This window comes from Gopherus evgoodei, chromosome 4 (genome assembly GCF_007399415.2).
Source record: "Gopherus evgoodei ecotype Sinaloan lineage chromosome 4, rGopEvg1_v1.p, whole genome shotgun sequence".
Taxonomy (NCBI): domain Eukaryota; kingdom Metazoa; phylum Chordata; order Testudines; family Testudinidae; genus Gopherus; species Gopherus evgoodei.
In genome coordinates this window covers 15,939,985-15,957,793 of record NC_044325.1, presented here as the reverse complement: position 1 = coordinate 15,957,793, position 17,809 = coordinate 15,939,985, and the positions used below count along the sequence as shown (strand labels likewise).

Genomic DNA, 17,809 nt, shown 5'->3' with positions numbered 1-17,809 from the left:
ACAATCCTGTCCAAGACCCTAGGTAAGTATTCGGATAGCCTGCCCTCACTGTCACAGTTATGCTGCTCTTTTTAGCGTGCTAGCTCGATCAAAGTTAGCACAGGTATGTCTATCCAAATTGGAAATTACACCTCATCTGCAACGTAAACCTACCCTCTGTGACCTTCTCCCGGGAAATAAGCACAGTGGTTTTGCTTGGCTGCCACACACTCAATATCTGAACTTTTTCCTCCTCTATTTGCTGCAGTGGAAATACAGTAGCTCAATCACATAGAATACACTGAGCCTGCAAATGGCTGATGAGTAACAGGATTGTGGAAGTTTTAATTTTCGCTAGTGCAGTTAGAGAAAATGGGATTAGTTCCATTCTAGTACAGAGGAAAAAAAAATTAAATATTTTCTGTCAAAAAGACAGTAGCTTCAGAATAGAGAACTACAGTGAAGCAACAGCATAGTCAGAAACCAGTATCAGCTGAAGATTCGATTTAATTTAAATATTTTTGGTTATTCCAAAATTCATGCCAAAGCAAGAGGCAAGATCTAAATCTGCAATTTATAAAGCTACTGCATGTTCTTTTCTATACCTTTTATAAAGCTACTGCATGTTCTTTTCTATACCTTTTCTGAGAACTGCAACCTAAATATAACTTCTTCCAGCATCCTGTGGAAAGATTTGCCCTGCACATACACTCCAAGATCAATACAGAAAAATACAGATTTATTATCTTCAAATTCTTCTACATCAACCAATTAAGATGTTCTTTACACTCACCCTACCTCTAAATGTTTTTATCTTATAAGCATTTTCATTCCTTCCATCTTCAATAATTTTATTTGAGACAATTTTTAAGCGCTGCTGAGTAACTTGTCTCTCTCAGAACATCCACGCCCCAAAGTAACGTGACCTATCGGGAAAATGTCAGCTGTTTCTGACACCTCTTACTACAGTGTCCCAACTAGATTTGTTTCAAGCTCCGAGAAGTGAAGGGTAGCAAGTAATTCTCTCTATTGACTCCTTTCCCCCCCTTCATGGTTATTTTATTCTTTAAATACCTTTGGAGCCTGTTCTAAAGAAGCCATAGAAGTCTCAGTAAACAGATAACTGTGGATTCAGGCTTTTTCCTGTTCAAGTAAATGAGGTAAACAATATCAAAACAGATGATATCAGCATCTGATTATACAACATTGATAGGAACCATCTGTCATTAAATAAAAGAGTCGCCTCTTCTTACCATTTCTGTGCGTAAGCATTTCTCTCAGCTCTTCATGATCACATGGGTGGGTAAAATCAAACACACTGTGCCCAGTCAGCTCAAACTGCAGAAGTAAAAGAGTGTGAGTCTGGCTCTGAGAAGTCAAGAATGTACAGTAGGCACAACACTGTAACTGCATTAAAAGATGTGTCAATATTTCACCTGAGTGAGCCCCATACACTTGTTCACATTTTCAGACATGTAAATCATGTCACCATCCTCGGAAAGAACCATGACAAATCCATCGAGGGCTTTTAAGTAAAAGCAATTCATCTCCTTCTCCATTTTGGCTTCTGTCTCCAGGTCACCTAGAAGAACCCATATTTTTACTGTTTTTTAGATGAAATCTCACATACTACGTTCAAAAATACCAAACTAAAAGCAACAGTTGCTGCATTTTACCATCGTCTGATCTTTTTTCTTTTAAACTTTAACAACTTCTGCATGAAATGACAAAAGTTTATGTCATTTGTATTTAACATCTTGGTAAATGCCACTTATTTACCTGTGTCCTCCATTACGCAGAGTTTAAACTAGTATTCTCTCACTTATGCAGCAGTCACTCCCCATCACTACCACTAGGTTAGTGCAGTTTCCTGGAACATGTATTACTGAGGCATATCTTAAGTGGAGCACAACGTATAATGGTTTTCAGTGGTTTCATTTAAACAGGGATATTCAAATTTAGCAAACCTAATCTTGGATCTACCAACTATATATCGAGTCCAGTTAGCTATCTTGGGTATGATCTACCTCCCTTCTCGCAAGAGAAGTAGGCAGAGTGGAGATAGTGTCAAATTTTATGCCCAGAAACTCAAGACCCTGATTTTTGTGGTGGGGGAGTCACAGCTGAGATTCAAAATAATTAATACTACTAATACTGGTGCTGGTCTTTTTAGGGATCCAAGAGATCAAGAATAAGTATGAAAAAAATGGAGTGTACATTACAGTTTAGCCCCCCTGCCCCCAGCCTGGCTATATTTATTTACTCTCTCAAGGCCCCACAGTAAAAGGTAAAGTTCTAGTTTTTCCAATGTCTTCACTGATAGCCTCCCTCCATTGGGATATTTTTAACCAATGTAAAAGATGGGGCGAGTTCAGATCACTCAGACCCTTTTCCTGGCCTCTGTTGGTAAGCCACAATAAGTTTATTCACTTACTTGCATCTAACAGCTTTCTCATGCGTAAGTAGCTGATAGTCAGCCTCATAATGGAGGCCTTGTCAAGGTGTGCGCTGACAGTATGAGGAAGAGGCAGCTGATGAGCAAGTTCATAGAAGACCTCAGATTCCTTGCTTCTTCGGCATCTGGCTGCATCTCTAGACTTCTCCTTTCTACGATCTGAACTAATCCTGTATGAATAAAATTTTAGATGATACATTGGAGGCAACGTTATCATAGTGAGACAAACGCATTCCTTCCCCCTTTATATCTAAGCTACTTGGTAGCTGGTGCATTTGTTATGACATATCTGAGTCTTTGTAGAAAGATTTAAGATATTCCATGTAAGGACAGATACTATTTCGTATCTGCACATGCATCTCTGACTTCTGGCACAGAAAATCCTCACAGACAAGATTAAACAAAAAACTGATTATTAAAACCAAAATCCAGTTTAGACAATATGGACTGACAATACACACTGCAGCTTCAATGGAAAGATTCTGGGCATTTCTGCATGTGATAGTTGCAAGATTAAACTGGCAAATGCAAAAAAAATTATAAACAAAGTTTGTTTAAAAAATAGCTTATCTAGAAGTAGTATGCACCATTCTTCTGAGAATATCGAATTACTGTGCTAGTGAAGTTTCACTACATTGAATCATCAGCTTAATTTTAAAATAGCAAAAAAGAGCTCCTGTTCTTCCACCTAAAGCACTCCCCCTCCCTGTCTTCTCTATCATTATGGACAACACTGCTGCCCTACCCGTCAGAGTTTATAATCTTGGCTTTATAGTTGACTCAGCTTTTTTGCCCACCTCTCCAGACCTTGTCTAAATCTTGCAGCTTCTTCCTCAACATATGCAAGACATGACCATTTCTACTCACACTGCTTAACTCCTGTCCAAGCCCTGATCATCTCATGCCTCGATTATTGTCAACTTCTCTTCTCTGGCCTCAGTGCCTTCAAACTTGCCCTAGCCTTCAAGTTCAGTCAGAATACAGCTGCTAAAGTTATTTTCGGTTTGGTGCTCTGACTACATAACACACACACTCTCTCTTTAATCCCCTCCATTAGTCCCTCATCTTCTAATGCATCGGACACAAACTTCCTGTCCCTACTTACAAAGCACTTCACAATTTAGCCCATCCCTTCCTATTTGACCTATTATCACAAGGTGGGCTCTGCCAAAGATGCTAGCCTCATTGCCTAATCCTTCGTCTCCTCCATCAAACACATCTATACTCTCTCCTAGGCTGGTCTTTACAGCTTGGATAAGCTCCCAGTTACAATCTGTAAAGCTACCACCCTCAAGTCCTTCCTCAAAACTCACCTCTGCTAGAACGCACACAGTAAGTTACTAATCAGATAATGACTGGGCAGGTGGCAAGCTGAGTCTGTGACAGATGGACAATATTCTGAACAAACCTTATGGAATCAGGGTTAATACCTTTGGGGTACATTGTATTAAAATGCAATTATATATGTATGTGTTATTGTGGCAGTATGTACCTTCCCTAGGAGGGAAGAGGGGGGAAGACTAATGCACTTCCTCCATTATCAACCATTTAAATCCACCCCTGGAGAAATAAGCATATACTAGTTCAAGTGTATTCTCCAGGGACTAGCAGAAAAAGAAAGGATTTTTGAATAAATAACCTGATTTTAAACTGGCCAAGGCCGCCTTCCCGATTCAGCGAACAGACAGGACCCCCGTCCTTAGGGTAGGGTTGGAAAGACTGGGCCTACTGGGTACATGTTCTGAACTGCAGCGGTGATGAACTCGTAACCACGAGGAATCAGCTTGGGTGGGGAGTAGGAGGATTGTTCCTGCCAGAACGTATGTTAGAGTGAACTCTGTTAAGCTTATTAGTATGTATGTAAATTCTTTCTGATTTTAGTATGTTTTCTCTGTAATAAAGTAGGCCTGCATAAGAAGTGCTGTGTGGTGCCTTATTACTGTAGCAATTAAAAACATGTTAACTGTCTCTGAACAGAAAGCAAGCAGGTGTCCTTGGACAACTTATCTGTGCCGGGAATAAACACAGTAAAGGCAGGAAACTGTGCAGTCTGGAAATACCCGAGGCAGAAAGGTCTCTATACAAGAGGCAATAGCTGAGGAGCTAGAAGGCTGAGAGTTCCCTTGCTACACACTGAATGGAAATATAGATACAGTTGCCTTGAACTGCTATATATGGAGGCAGCAGGTCTGGGATCTGTAACAATGTGAATTGCTAAGTGCCAAAAGCAGTAAAAGTGCAGTAGAAGAAAAAACACAGAGAAAAAAGCACTGATAGTCTCTTTGGGAAAAGGAATAGTGAAAAAAGACCAGGGAAAATGAACTGTGAACAGCTAAAGAGTTATGAAGAGAAAGGGAGATTAGCCCTGAAGAAAGAAATCACAGTTGATTTGCTGTGTTCTAATGAGCAGTGGAGACATGATGATCTGTGTTGCTGCTGATAGAGGGACCAGCAGAATGGGAGGAATCTTGGCGCCAACACCCTAGAGAAGAGCAGGGAAGAGTCCAACTTTTTTAGAGTGCTTACTGGTATCCTCAGGCACCTCCTTAGGAAGGTGCTCTTGTCCTGTCTTTTAGTTGTGGGCCTCTGTGTCTATCAATACTCCAAGATGTACTAGGCAGTGAGACAGTTGAAGAGGACTTCAAAATTTACTATGAAACTATCTGTTGTGACATTTGGACCCAAGGAAAGGCTCTGAACAGAACGTTGTCTAGGAAAAGGTACACCTGTACACTCTTCATCCTGAGAACAGTCACCAAGACAAGGACTTCTGTGAACACTCAAGGAGTGGATGATAATCCAAAAACCAGCATGCTATATTGAAAATGATCATTCCCATGAGTTAATTGCAAAAATCAGTTGTCCATTGGTGAACCAGCATATTAAGGTAGGCATGCTTCAAAATAACTGATGGAAGATAATCCCCCTAGCACAGGGGTAGGCAACCTATGGCAAGTGTGCCGAAGGCGGCACGCAAGCTGATTTTCAGTGGCATTCACACTGCCTGGGTCCTGGCCACTGGTCCGAGGGGCTCTGCATTTTAATTTAAAATGTTTAAGAAGTTTCATTTAAAATTAAAAACCTTATTTACTTTACATACAAACAGTTTAGTTATATATTATAGAAAGAGACCTTCTAAAAACGTTAAAATGTATTATTGGCATGCGAAACCTTAAATTAGAGTGAATAAATGAAGACTCGGCACATCACTTCTGAAAGGTTGCCGACCCCTTCCCTAGCAGATCACCACCACTATTGACTTCTATGTCTCCATCTTGAATCTAGTCCTCTTCGTGAACTTGTTCAAGCATTTTATGTCCAGCATCACTCAGTCCTTCCTGGATATCTTAGACCAGAAACAAAAGTGAGCTATGGCCGGAGAAACATCTCGACCTTGAGAACTCTTATCACGCCAATTCACAAAAGATGATCTATAGCCTTCTACATAGTTCATCTCTTCTCCGCTATCTTCAACTCCCCAGAAGGGAAAAAAGGACAAACTTAAATCTTTGAAAATTCTTTGATGTACCTCTGTTGAACCACATCCAGGACCCATCTGTCAGATGTTGAGAGAAGCCGAGTGCAATCGGAGAGCATTTCTAGTGCTGGAATTTGCACTGAGGGAAGATTGGCTTCTCCTCTTTCCAGACTTAGACATGTTTCACCTATTTCTGCTGTAGTCTCACCTTCATTACTTAGCCAGAGTAGCCATAAAAAGGATACTCAGGCCTGTAATAAGACCAGCTTTTCCTTTCCCAGGTTTGGAACCAGGATGGTTCTGTAAGAACTTTTTTGATTTATCTGAGGACTGTCACCACTTCGTCCAATGGCTCCCCAAATAACCAACTTACTGAAAACGTCAAAGCTGCTAACATGGTTTTGGCCATCACTATATCCTGAACTGAACCGGGCAAAGCTACGTAACGGCTGCATGGACACGTCCTTTTGTTTCTAACTGGATCATGGGATGAAAAAGGCAGGCTTCCATAAGGCTGACTCACACCTTGTTTATCATTCTGTTTGTTTTAACAAGTGGAGGACCAAGAGGCCTCTTACCACTTGCTTATTCCTCTATATCTGAGCTGATCCTCTCAGCCCTTCAGGGCTGGGTGTATGGGGCATGGTCAACCCAAAACAAGCAAGATTTCATTAGTCCAGCAAATGTGGCATGGCTAACCTGCAGCATGAGCAGGGTCCTGTTAGTCTGGCAGTTGTGGCATGACTGACTACAGCGTAAGTAGGGTCCAATTAGACCATGCATTTTGGTGCCTTTTCTGCCAGCTTTTCTATTCCTCTGGTTAATTATGAGGTGCCAACAAAAAACAAAAAAAAACCAATCATGATTTCAGGTACTATAGTCATTCTATGAAATATCTTAAATCGTTTCCTGTAGTCATGTGTCCATTTCGCCATTCTCAGACAAAATCACAACTGCCCTATTAACTACTGGCTTGGATATATTGGTTCAGAACAGCCAAACTTGAATGTGTTTCAGCTCAAGAAGCTAGGCACGTTGAACTTCCCTCCTCTAATTTCTGTTTCAGAATTTTCCAATTGAAGTTAGATTCCTTCCGACTAGAGAGAAGAAAGAAACTACTTCTCCTTTCATGTATTTATTGAGGAAGGCACACCATTCTTTGTGTTCTTTTCTGCAATACATTTTCCTCCAATAGCTTTCCTTGTGAAAGTCAGGATGGCAATATGGTCTGCTGTTTAAGAGAACATCTTCCTTCTATGGTAATTACATCAGGTTCCATTCTGAGGCACAATTTTTCTTTTTTTGTTGCCATCTTCAAATATGGCCTGAGGAGTCCAAGTTAATACTAGTGCTTTTCTGTTTCAGAACAGCACAAGACATTAATTTTTTTCTTAAGAGCTCCTAAGTCCTATGGTCATAAAAAGGAAAAATTAGAAATTGTGTCTTCAGCTACAAATTCACCACTGTGTAAGCTTATTTGCTTACTGAAATAAACTGTGGAGAGAACAACAGATGAAGGATTGGTTACCTTTATGGGTCAAGTAAGCTCAAACATTGCACCTGTTCAGGCCAGAGGAAAAGTAATGTGCATTCTTGAGTAATGTTTCCTTCACGTTCATAGAGCAACAAGCATTCATTTCGGTTTTGTATTTCTGCTGATAGAATGCAGAAGCAAACAGAAACCTAAAGCTGGATGTGTATCATAACTCACAGAAGTAGTGATTTTAATGGATGTCTTAAATTAATAATTTAACACGGAGATATGCATGTATGATATCTGAGTAAAATGTCAACTGAGTTCCAAACGTAAACTATGAGCTACACACACTTTACAGAGTTGACCACTGCAACTGAACGCTGGACTAACAGATATTAATTACACAGGTTCCCACTGCCTCAAAATAAGACTTTTTTTTTTAAAAAATCGGAGACCTGGGTTTAAATAAGGTAACCACTGTAGCGACAACTCATGTTTTCAAACTAGTATTTATCCCAGCATGTGCACTGTTCTTCCATTTTGTAGTGGTAAATAAAAAGTTATACATATCCTGTTAAACTTAGGACATAGCAGAATATTCTATTTGTTTTGCTCATTTGCCATGTAGTTTCATGCATCTACTTTTATAAAGTAGGCAACACCTTGTTTTTCTATTCCATCTCAATTGAATGTCTTTACCTAAACACACACAAACACACACTGTACCTTACTTGTACTTTACACCCTTTGCCATAGACAGTAGGCTAGCTGTGTACTGCTTCTTTTTGCTCTGGATAAGTTTTTTTTCTGGTTGAAGTACTGCTGCTGTCCCATCTCCTATCTTACCCACAGGAAAAAAAAGGAGCCAGAAAAGATCACCTTTTATCTTAGCCTTTTCCACAATGCTTCTAGCAGCTACAGACTTGTTTCACCAGCCCATGAGGAATTTGGCTGTCCCCATCTCTGGGAGCTCCTAACTCATGCGAAAACTGGGTAACAATTATTTTTCTCATTCTCAATGTTTATTCTTGACTACTTAGTTTGGGGAGTGATACTGTATAATGCTGCAGAAATTGGGACTAAAGTCACAGTGCTTGTGCAAGGAGACTTCCCTGTTTCCACATCAGGAGGATATCATCAGTCTGGTGATCAACTAGCCAACAGAGTCATAGATCTCAATGCCAAAAAAGGACCATTCTGTTCATATCATCTGATCTCTGTCATAATACAATCCACAGAATTTTCATCCAGTAATTCCTACACCAAACTTCTGCTTGAAGTACACTCAGTGTTTTTCTAAAAGACAGGCTGTATCTCAGAGATAAAAATTTCAAGTGATGGAGAATCCACTACATCCATAATTAAATTAACCAGCCTTTACATAAAGCTACGTGCAAAAGGAAACTGGATAGGCCCTTGCCCACACACAGAAGTGGCACTGGTTTAACAAAACTGTTTCAAATTATTTACTTAAAACAGTGCAAAGTCTGCATAAGTAGACTTAAATCTGGCTTATATTTAACTTCAATCAGTTCCTTACAGACTTAAGCTAAACCAATAAACCAGGTGCAAACCGATTTTAGTCAAACCTGTGCAACTAGACATGGCCTAGAATTGCCAAGGCCAAGTCCACCTGCCACAAAAGCCCACTGTGGAGGGCTTGACTCAAATTCCCCTCCTGCCCCTTGACTCAGACACCGCACACCCACATAACCTGCACCTATATTTTTAAAAGGTATTACCAAAACAGTAACCCGCAGGACTACTATCCAGTAAAAACAATTTGTTTATTCTTACCTAATCTAAAGGATCTGGGTGTAGGAAGAAAAATTTACCACAAAACATTTAGAAATGTAATGGAACAATTCTCTCCCACTTAGTTGCATATATATATCTCCTTGTGACATTTAATTTCCTGCCCTACCTGAAAATCCGAGGGGGAACGGGAAAGACCATTACTATTAATGTAACATCTCAAGTGGCTAGATATACTAATTATTTTGGACTTTTAAGCAAAAGGACACATTATAACCTTTGTATCACTGCATGCCATTTTGTCATTCCTCAATAACTAGGTTTAACCTCAACCACCTCACAGGAAGTTTTCAGTACAATTAGGTTTCCAAGAATCCATAGACTGCCCTCAGATTCTAGTTCTAAACCACCAATACACGCCATGATCTCTAACTGAAGAAATAAAATAATCCAGGCAACAATAAAACCTGATATTTAATAACTAGGGCTGTCGATCACAGTTAACTCACGCGATTAACTTAAAAAAAATTAATCACACTGTTAAACAATAAAATACCAATTGAAAATTAAATATTTTTGGATGTTTTTCTACATTTTCAAATATATTGATTTCAATTACAATACAAATATGAAGTGTACAGTGCACACTTTATATTATTTTTTATTACAACTATTTTCACTGTAAAAATGATAATAGTATTTTTCAATTCACCTCATTCAAGTACTGTAGGAAATCTCTTTATCGTGAAAGTGTAACTTACAAATGTAGATTTTGTTTGTTACATAACTGCACTCAAAAACAAAACAATGTAAAACTTTAGAGCCAACAAGTCCACTCAGTCCTACTTGTTGTTCAGCCAATCACTAAGACAAACAAGTTTGTTTACATTTACAGGAGATAATGCTGCCTGCTTCTTATTAAGAATGTCACCTGAAAGTGAGAACAGACTTTGCATGGCTCTTTTGTAGCCAGCGTTGCAAGGTATTTACGTGCTAGGTATGCTAAACATTCGTATGCCCCTTCATCCTTTGGCCACTATTCCAGAGGACATGCTTCCATGCTGATGAGGCTTGTTTTAAAAAAAAAAAAAAAAGAAAAAACCACAACAACATGTTAATTAAATTTGTGACTGGAGTCCTTGGGGGAGAATTGTATGTCTCCTGTTCTGTTTTACCTTCATTCTGCCATATATTTCATGTTATATGAGTCCTGAACATGTGCTGGGTCATCATCATTTTAAGAACACTTTCACAGCAGATTTGACAAAATGCAAATAAGGTACTAATGTGAAATTTCTAAAAATAGCTACAGCACTTGACTCAAGGTGTAAGAATCTGAAGTGCCATCCAAAATCTAAGAGGGACAAGGTGTAGAACATGCTGTCAGAAGTTTTAAAAGAGCAACACTCAGATGAGGAAACTACAGAACCCGAACCAGCAAAAAAGAAAGTCAACCTTCTGCTGATGGCATTTGTCTCATGATGAAAATGAAGATGCGTTGTTCCACACTGTTTGAATTGTTACCAAGCAGAACGCATCATCAGCATGGACGCATGTCCTCCGGAATGGTGGTTGAACATGAAGGAGCATATGAATCTTTAGCGCATCTGGCACGTAAATACCTTGCAATGCCAACTACAATAGTGCCATGCAAATGCCTGTTCTCACTTTCAGGCAACACTGGCTAAACAAGAAGCGGGCAGCATTATCTCCTGCAAATGGCATCCAGACTTATTTGAGCAATTTACTGAACAAGAAATAGGACTGAGTGGACTTGTAGGCTCTAAAGTTTTACACTGTTTTGTTTTAGAGTGCAGGTTTTTTGGTTTTTTTTTTAAATTCTACATTTGAAAGTTCAACTTTCATGATAAAGAGATTGCACTACAGTACTAGTACTAAGTGAATTTTTTTTTTTACAGTGCAAGTATTTGTAATGAAAAATAAATACAAAGTGAGCATTGTACACTTCGTATTCTGTGTTGTAACTGAAATCAATATACACCTCTACCCCGATATAATGCCATTGTGGGGAGCCAAAAATCCCTACCACGTTATAGGTGAAAAGCCATTATATTTGGGTAGCGGTGGCAGGGCTGAAGTGATTTAAAGAGCCCAGGGCTCCGGCTGCTGCAGGGAGTCCCAGACCCTTTAAATCACCAGCAGAGCCCCGCTGCCGCAGCCCCAGGGTAGCAACAGCAGGGCTCCAGCGGTGATTTAAAGGGCCCTGGGCTCTCAGCAGCAGCCGGAGCCCCAGATCCTTTAAAGCACTGCTGGAGTCCCGCTGTTACCACGCTATATGGGAACCCATGTTATATCGGGTCGCATTATAGCAGGGTAGAGGTGTATTTGAAAATGTAGAAGACATCCAAAAATATTAAATGAATAGTATTCTATTATTGTTTAACAGCGCCATTAATTGCAAGTAGTTTTTTTTAATCACTTGACAGCCCTACTTATAACGTCAAGAGTTATGCTGGCAGTAAATTGTTTGAGGAAACATTTAAAAGATCTCAGTTCAATATAAATCTGATCTTAAGAAACTGAGCTGAAGTTTTCTGGATTTTGTGAAGAGCATATCAAGTGTCTCTCTCACTTCATTGAAAATCTTTGTTTAATCTGTAAGAACTACACTTACAGACAAGTACTTTGCTCACCAAATAATTATTTCTAGTAACTGAAAATAAGTATGATTAAGTAAATAAATTTTCCTACTTTTCATGGGCACTTTTTCTGCAAAGGCAGTGACTAAGTGGGGGAAAAACACACCTAGTTACTGAAGAATAAAACGTTTTCATTAAAAAACTAAGGCCATGATCACCACATTTGGGCGATTAATTTTAGGCACTGAAGTCTGAAACTCTGCCACCCCCTACACCACTAAGTTTCTACAATATAAGAAATCTAACCCAAACTTCTATTCCTTATGATTTTGAAGACAATCTTCCAGATGAAAGCCAACATAGTTGTCTTCTTGAATGTGCAAGTAGAGAGAACTGCCTCTATTCACATAGATGGGTGGGGTTAATGACCATAGATGGTGAAGATTTTGATCACGATTTGCTGCAGCATAGTTAAGAAATTCAAGAGACAGGCATATAGTTAAGGAATTCAAGAGAGGTGGGTACTGACAAAACAACATGGCTCTTCAGACAGTGAGAGTTGCATTGGAAAAAGTGAAGTGCGAGGAGATGGACATTAACTTGATATCTCTTATTATGTATGCTTCTGGACCAAAGACCTTGAGCATGATGCAGAGTTGTTCCCAGTTTAAGCAGACTGTAGCAGATCTGATCAGGATGACAGTAGCACCTTGCCAAAAAGCCAAGAAGGATGCTGAAGTCAGCAAGAATGACTATGGCACATTATCCTGGTTGGTGGCATGAGCAGAATGCCTAAGGGACAGCAGACTATGCAGGATCTGCTTGATGGTGCTCCTAGCAAAGCAGTTAATCCCAATAAAACTGATGCTGTTGGTGCTGCAATTCAAGGCTGGTGATGTCACCGACATCCTATTGGTGGAAGTGACTCCCCTGTTCCTGGGAATCAAGATGGTGGAAGGTGTCTTCGCTCAGCTCATCAACAGGAACACAATGGTTCCAACCCAAGAAAAGCCAGGTGTTTTTCTACAGTAGCCTGCTGACAACAAGCTTCTTGGGCAATTCACTCTGGTTGGAATTTCTACAGTTCCACAAGGAGTGCCCCAGACTCAAGTCACTTTTGACACCAATGATAACAGCACTGTTCACATTTCAGCAAAGGATAAAAGGGACAGGACGCGAACAGCAAATTGTGATCCAGTCTTGTGGTGACCTCAGCAATGATGGCACTCAGAACATGGTGAAGAATGCAGAGAAATATTCAGAGAAAGACAGACGAAGAAAGGAACGTGTCAAAGCTATGAAAATAGCAGAAGGCGTCATCCAAGATAGAGGAGTTTAAGGATCAGCTGCCAGCAGATGAGTGCAACAAACTGAGGGAAGAAACTGCAAAAACGAGAGGGCTGTTGGCTCATAAAGATGCTGAAACATCCACCTTACAGTAAGCTTCCCTCAAGCTTTTTGAAACAGCATACAAAAAGATGGATACAGAACAAGTCGGTTCTGGTGGAAGTTTTGGGGATCTGAAGGAAAAGAAACAGTAGAAGAATATCACTGCTATGCACAGACTGGAGCAGGAAAGAGGGTGAAAGTTCTGAAGCTCGAAAGCAAAGGGACCATCCTGAGCTGAAATGGGCAGAATTCAGTTTGGTCTTTGCAGTATTCTAAATATAATTTCTTTAGTGTATAAATAATGATTTGTCTACTAGATAAACTTTCATTTAATGAAAGTTAATTCATGAAAGAACGTTCTAAAGGTTCGGTCTTGTGGTATTTTCAATTGAGCAGTGAGGGGATTCACTCATCATCATTTACTCCCAACACTTGACACAACAGTGTACTAAATTAGGACAATGGTTTGAAACCATGTCACAAATTATGGTGCAGGGATGGAGTCCTGATAAAACCCGAAACAGAACAGCCCTATGGATCCTCTTTGTGGAGCTAAGAGCTTGTGATCTGATGTGTAGATCATCCTGGGTGCAGCAGTGGCTGGGTCAGCTACATTGCCAGACAACTTTAAATCTGCAGCTTAGTATTCTTGTACCAAAGGAGAATGTGTTATTTAATTTGGCTTTAACTTTATTCCTTATTTATAAGGGCACATTGAAGTTACATGCATTACTTGTCTAAGCTTTCTGCTCCATCCTAGTCTGCTTTCTGCTTATTGTAAAACAATTTCATCAGGGAAGTTGTTCTCACTGGAATCATAGACTTTAAGGTCAGAAGGGACCGTTATGATCGTTTAGTCTGACCTCCTGCACAACACAGGCCACAGAATCTCACCCACCCACTCTTGTATCAAATCCCTAACCTATGTCTGAACTACTGAAGTCCTCAAATCGTGGAAAAATCACTCAGTTCCTCCCAAATAAATTAATACACGCATCCACCCATTCTTCACCCCTGCGCTCTCAATACTATGCACTCACACACACATATATCCTCTGCCAGTGCAGTGTAAGTCTTCTGCCTAATTACCTACTGGATGATGGTAAAAGTTAAGCAGAGTTGAACAAACCCAAGAATATTTACTGTTATCATGAGCCTTTAATTAATTTGTTTCTCTTTGTTAACACAAGAAATCATATACAAATGCACTCTTACTGTGGTAAGCAGTACTCTAACAACTTGATTTATCTGTTGCTAGTTCTTGGTCTTGCAAAATTTCCTAAAATGACTTTGTATTTAGGAATGAAAACAACCTTAAAAGCTGCAACTGGTTCAGAACACAGTAGCCCACTCACTAAGGAGCCTAGACCACCAGAACCAGCTTAATCTCAGTGTTTCACTTTTCTCTGGCTCCCCAGTGACTATGGAGCCGTATTTTATTTCTGTAGTCCTATGCAAAGCCCTCCACAGGACTGGGCCAACTTAGCTGGAGACAGCAGCCTCACACTGCCTGACCACAACCTTCTTCAACAAATGTTTCACAGGAACAACAGATTGTGAAACTTCTGAGAGTAGAAAACAGAGCTTTCTTGGCAAATAGCCCATAAGTCTGGTATTCCCAAGAGACAGACGGACTACTTCAAAGTTCTGTGCCATCAGAATAAAACGCAAGGCTCTTTGGCCTAGCCTTTCCACAATAACACCCCCACAAAGCCCAGTTTTTTGGAGACTCGACGCAGGAGGAAATCAAAGGACACCATTATATCTGTGTTCATTTCATAAGTTCCTGATGCACACTGCTACCATAGTGAACCTAGATGGAAACAAGGAGGAAGGAATTCAAATCAGCAAAGATAACAGTCTAGTGAAAATACTGTTCTTTTAAAGTTCCATAAAAAGATGGAGATTCTGGACTCCTTTGACATTACATTCCCCTCCCATAACATTCACATCAATAAAAGCCCAATGTGATTGACTTTGTCCCCAAATGTTAAATAACAGTCCACTTTCCTCAAGGATATCAAAAAACAAAGAAAAATGTACTTCATAATTTGAATGCAAAGCTCTACTCAACCCAAGGATTTAAAAATCTTATGGTGTTCACAACTAAATATCCTCCCAGAGGTCATAGTTTTCCTTACACTGTGTCAGAACACTTATCTGATATGGGAAAAGGAAATTTCAGATTTTACTCTTGGTTATGAATTTTAATAAGGCTGGATTTTAAATAGTTCTATTAAAATTCAGTAAGTTCTTTTGGTGTCCTTTGTAGGGTTTTCCCATTAGCTGAAACACAGCTGCAGATCCCCAGCTATTACAGTTTCACCATGCTTTTCACTGAGTGGAGTAACCTCTGCTCCAAGAAATGGCGGTCTCCATTTCTAACCATGACTAACAACAATTTGTTTCTAGCATTCCAGTGCAATTAGTTAGAAATATTTTTCTTTCCTTCCTTAAATGTACTGACTGACCAACTTACTTTCTTGAAGGTCTGGTATACTCTCATACAGTTATCAGTATATGTGTGCCACCTCTTCAGCTTCAGGATATAGCTTTACTGGTCCTTGCTCAGACATGACATTTCTTCTGAGTTTACATCAGTGTCTCAGTCTTTTCCAAAATGGATGTCTTTTACTCACTGCTTCTGTGGTTTATGTCCTATGTAAATAGTTTTCTGAGCCGATATTATTACACCTCCAGCATAACAACTGCACTGGTTTCTAAGTTAGTTGACATCATCTTGCTCAGTCTGTGTTACTGGATCATGTTCTGAGTCTGACAGTGCACTTGACTCTTCTCTTCTCCTCTCTCCCCTTTTTTCCCTTCTATCAACTGCTAGTCTTCAGAATTCACTGTAGCATGATCTATAGCAGGGGTTCTCAAACTGGGGTCAAGACCCCTCAGGGGGTCACAAGGTTATTACATGTCAGCCTGCACCCCAAACCCTGCTTTGCCTCTAGAATTTATAATGGTGTTAAATATACAAAAAAGTGTTTTTAATTTAGAAGGGGGAGGGGTCACACTCTGAGGCTTGCTATGTGAAAGGCGTCACTAGTACAAAAAAGTTTGAGAACCACTGATCTATAGTTCTCTGCTACATTCTGATCTCAGTTTAAGCTCACTTCCACAATACAGAAACATATGCTAATCCAGTCTCCAAAATGATGAATACTGCTCTATATGAATTACCACTCAGACTGCTAGCACCAGCAGGAAGTTTAAAGAATTGTTACAAGCCATATATTTCACTTTGACCTTCAGGACTGGATTATTTAATAGAGGAGCCCAAGATCCAACCACAAAAATACAAAGATTTGAAGGCCATGCCACTGAATATTTAAGAGAACTATTAACCTCAGAATCCAGCATAAATTATATAGGTATGCAGATACCTATCCATTTGCAAATACAAATGCTGTAATTTTGTTATGACATTTTTTCACTTCAGATGGGCTCCAAAAACAGTATTTTTGCTTTCAAGTATAGAATTTTAGTTGAAAATCCCATTCTGGAAGGTTCACTTCACAGCAGTTCCACAGCAGCCTTTGCTGACTAGTCAAAAGGTTTCTCTTCCTACTATCTTCCTGACAGAAAGCTGTCTAGTCAACTCCATTTTCACTTTTTTTGGGAAGCCAAGAAAGCAACACCTTTTACAATTATCTACACAACACTTAGTTACCCGTTACAGAATTAAGGTCGTCCCTCCTACATTTTGAAGGTGAATTTGATCAGAAGTGACTTTCAGTTAAAAGTTTTAATGAATGGGTGAAATCTGTATATCCCAAGGTGACAGTGACCAAAAATAGGAAAGCTGGAAGTAACAGGGGAAGAATATTGCTAATTCAATTCGGGGGAGGGGGGTTGTAAGGGAAGAGGGAGGATTCTAAACTCACCATCATTCAGATGGTGTATATAATATTAAAAAAGTAAACAATGTCTCTGCTCTCCTAAATTATGAATCAGTTGCAGTGTCACAAAGTTCCCTGCATGGCCTTTGAATGCTGTTATTTATGACAGCAGCGTCTAGAAGCCCCAAAGATGAAGGCCCTACTGTGCCCACAGGCGCTGCCACCCGCAGCTCCCACTGGCCACGGTGCCAGGCCAATGGGAACTGCGGAGCCAGCACTCAGGGCAGGGGCATCATGCAGAGTCGCCTAGCCACACCTCTGCCTAGGACCAGCACGACATATTACCACTTGCAGGGAGACACCCAAGGTGAATGCCACCCAGATCTAGCACCCCGCACCCTCTCCCGCGCTGAACCCCCTGCCCCGAGTCCCCTCCCATACCTGAATTCCCTCCTAGACCCTGAACCCCACAACCCATCCTGCACTCTGAACCCCCTCATGCCTGTTCCTCCACCTAGGAGCAGCAGGGACACGTCACCGCTTACGGGGAGCCATGTGGAGCCAGGTAGGGAGCCTGTTGGTCCTGTGCCAATTGGACTATAAACCAGCATTTCTGATATTCACTGAAAGTCCGGTTTATAGAGCTTTCAGGTTGATAAAGTGCCAGATAACACAACTTTTACTGTAATTAGTCATTGCCTCTTGTTTTTCATATCTTAGAAAGGGGCTGCAGATGTAGGCTTTATAGATGAGAGGGTTTTTTTGTTTTTTAAAAAGGAGAAGTGAAGCCACATGTGGCTTGACAGTACAAGTCCATACATTCAAATG

The 17,809-nt window shown here is 40.2% G+C and overlaps 1 protein-coding gene and 1 pseudogene across 1 annotated transcript in view; one reads left to right on the top strand and one right to left on the bottom strand.

Annotated features, from left to right (window-relative positions):
* HIF1A (hypoxia inducible factor 1 subunit alpha) overlaps positions 1-17,809 on the bottom strand; it is a 46,803-nt gene that overhangs the window by 17,098 nt on the left and 11,896 nt on the right. Inside the window, exons 2-4 of the mRNA XM_030558529.1 lie at positions 2,414-2,604; positions 1,416-1,561; positions 1,233-1,317 (exon numbers count right to left, since the gene is read on the bottom strand). Coding sequence (XP_030414389.1) covers positions 1,233-1,317; positions 1,416-1,561; positions 2,414-2,604 — 422 coding nt within the window. The remainder of the gene's footprint in view (positions 1-1,232; positions 1,318-1,415; positions 1,562-2,413; positions 2,605-17,809) is intronic.
* Positions 11,585-13,784, top strand: LOC115649698 (annotated as a pseudogene).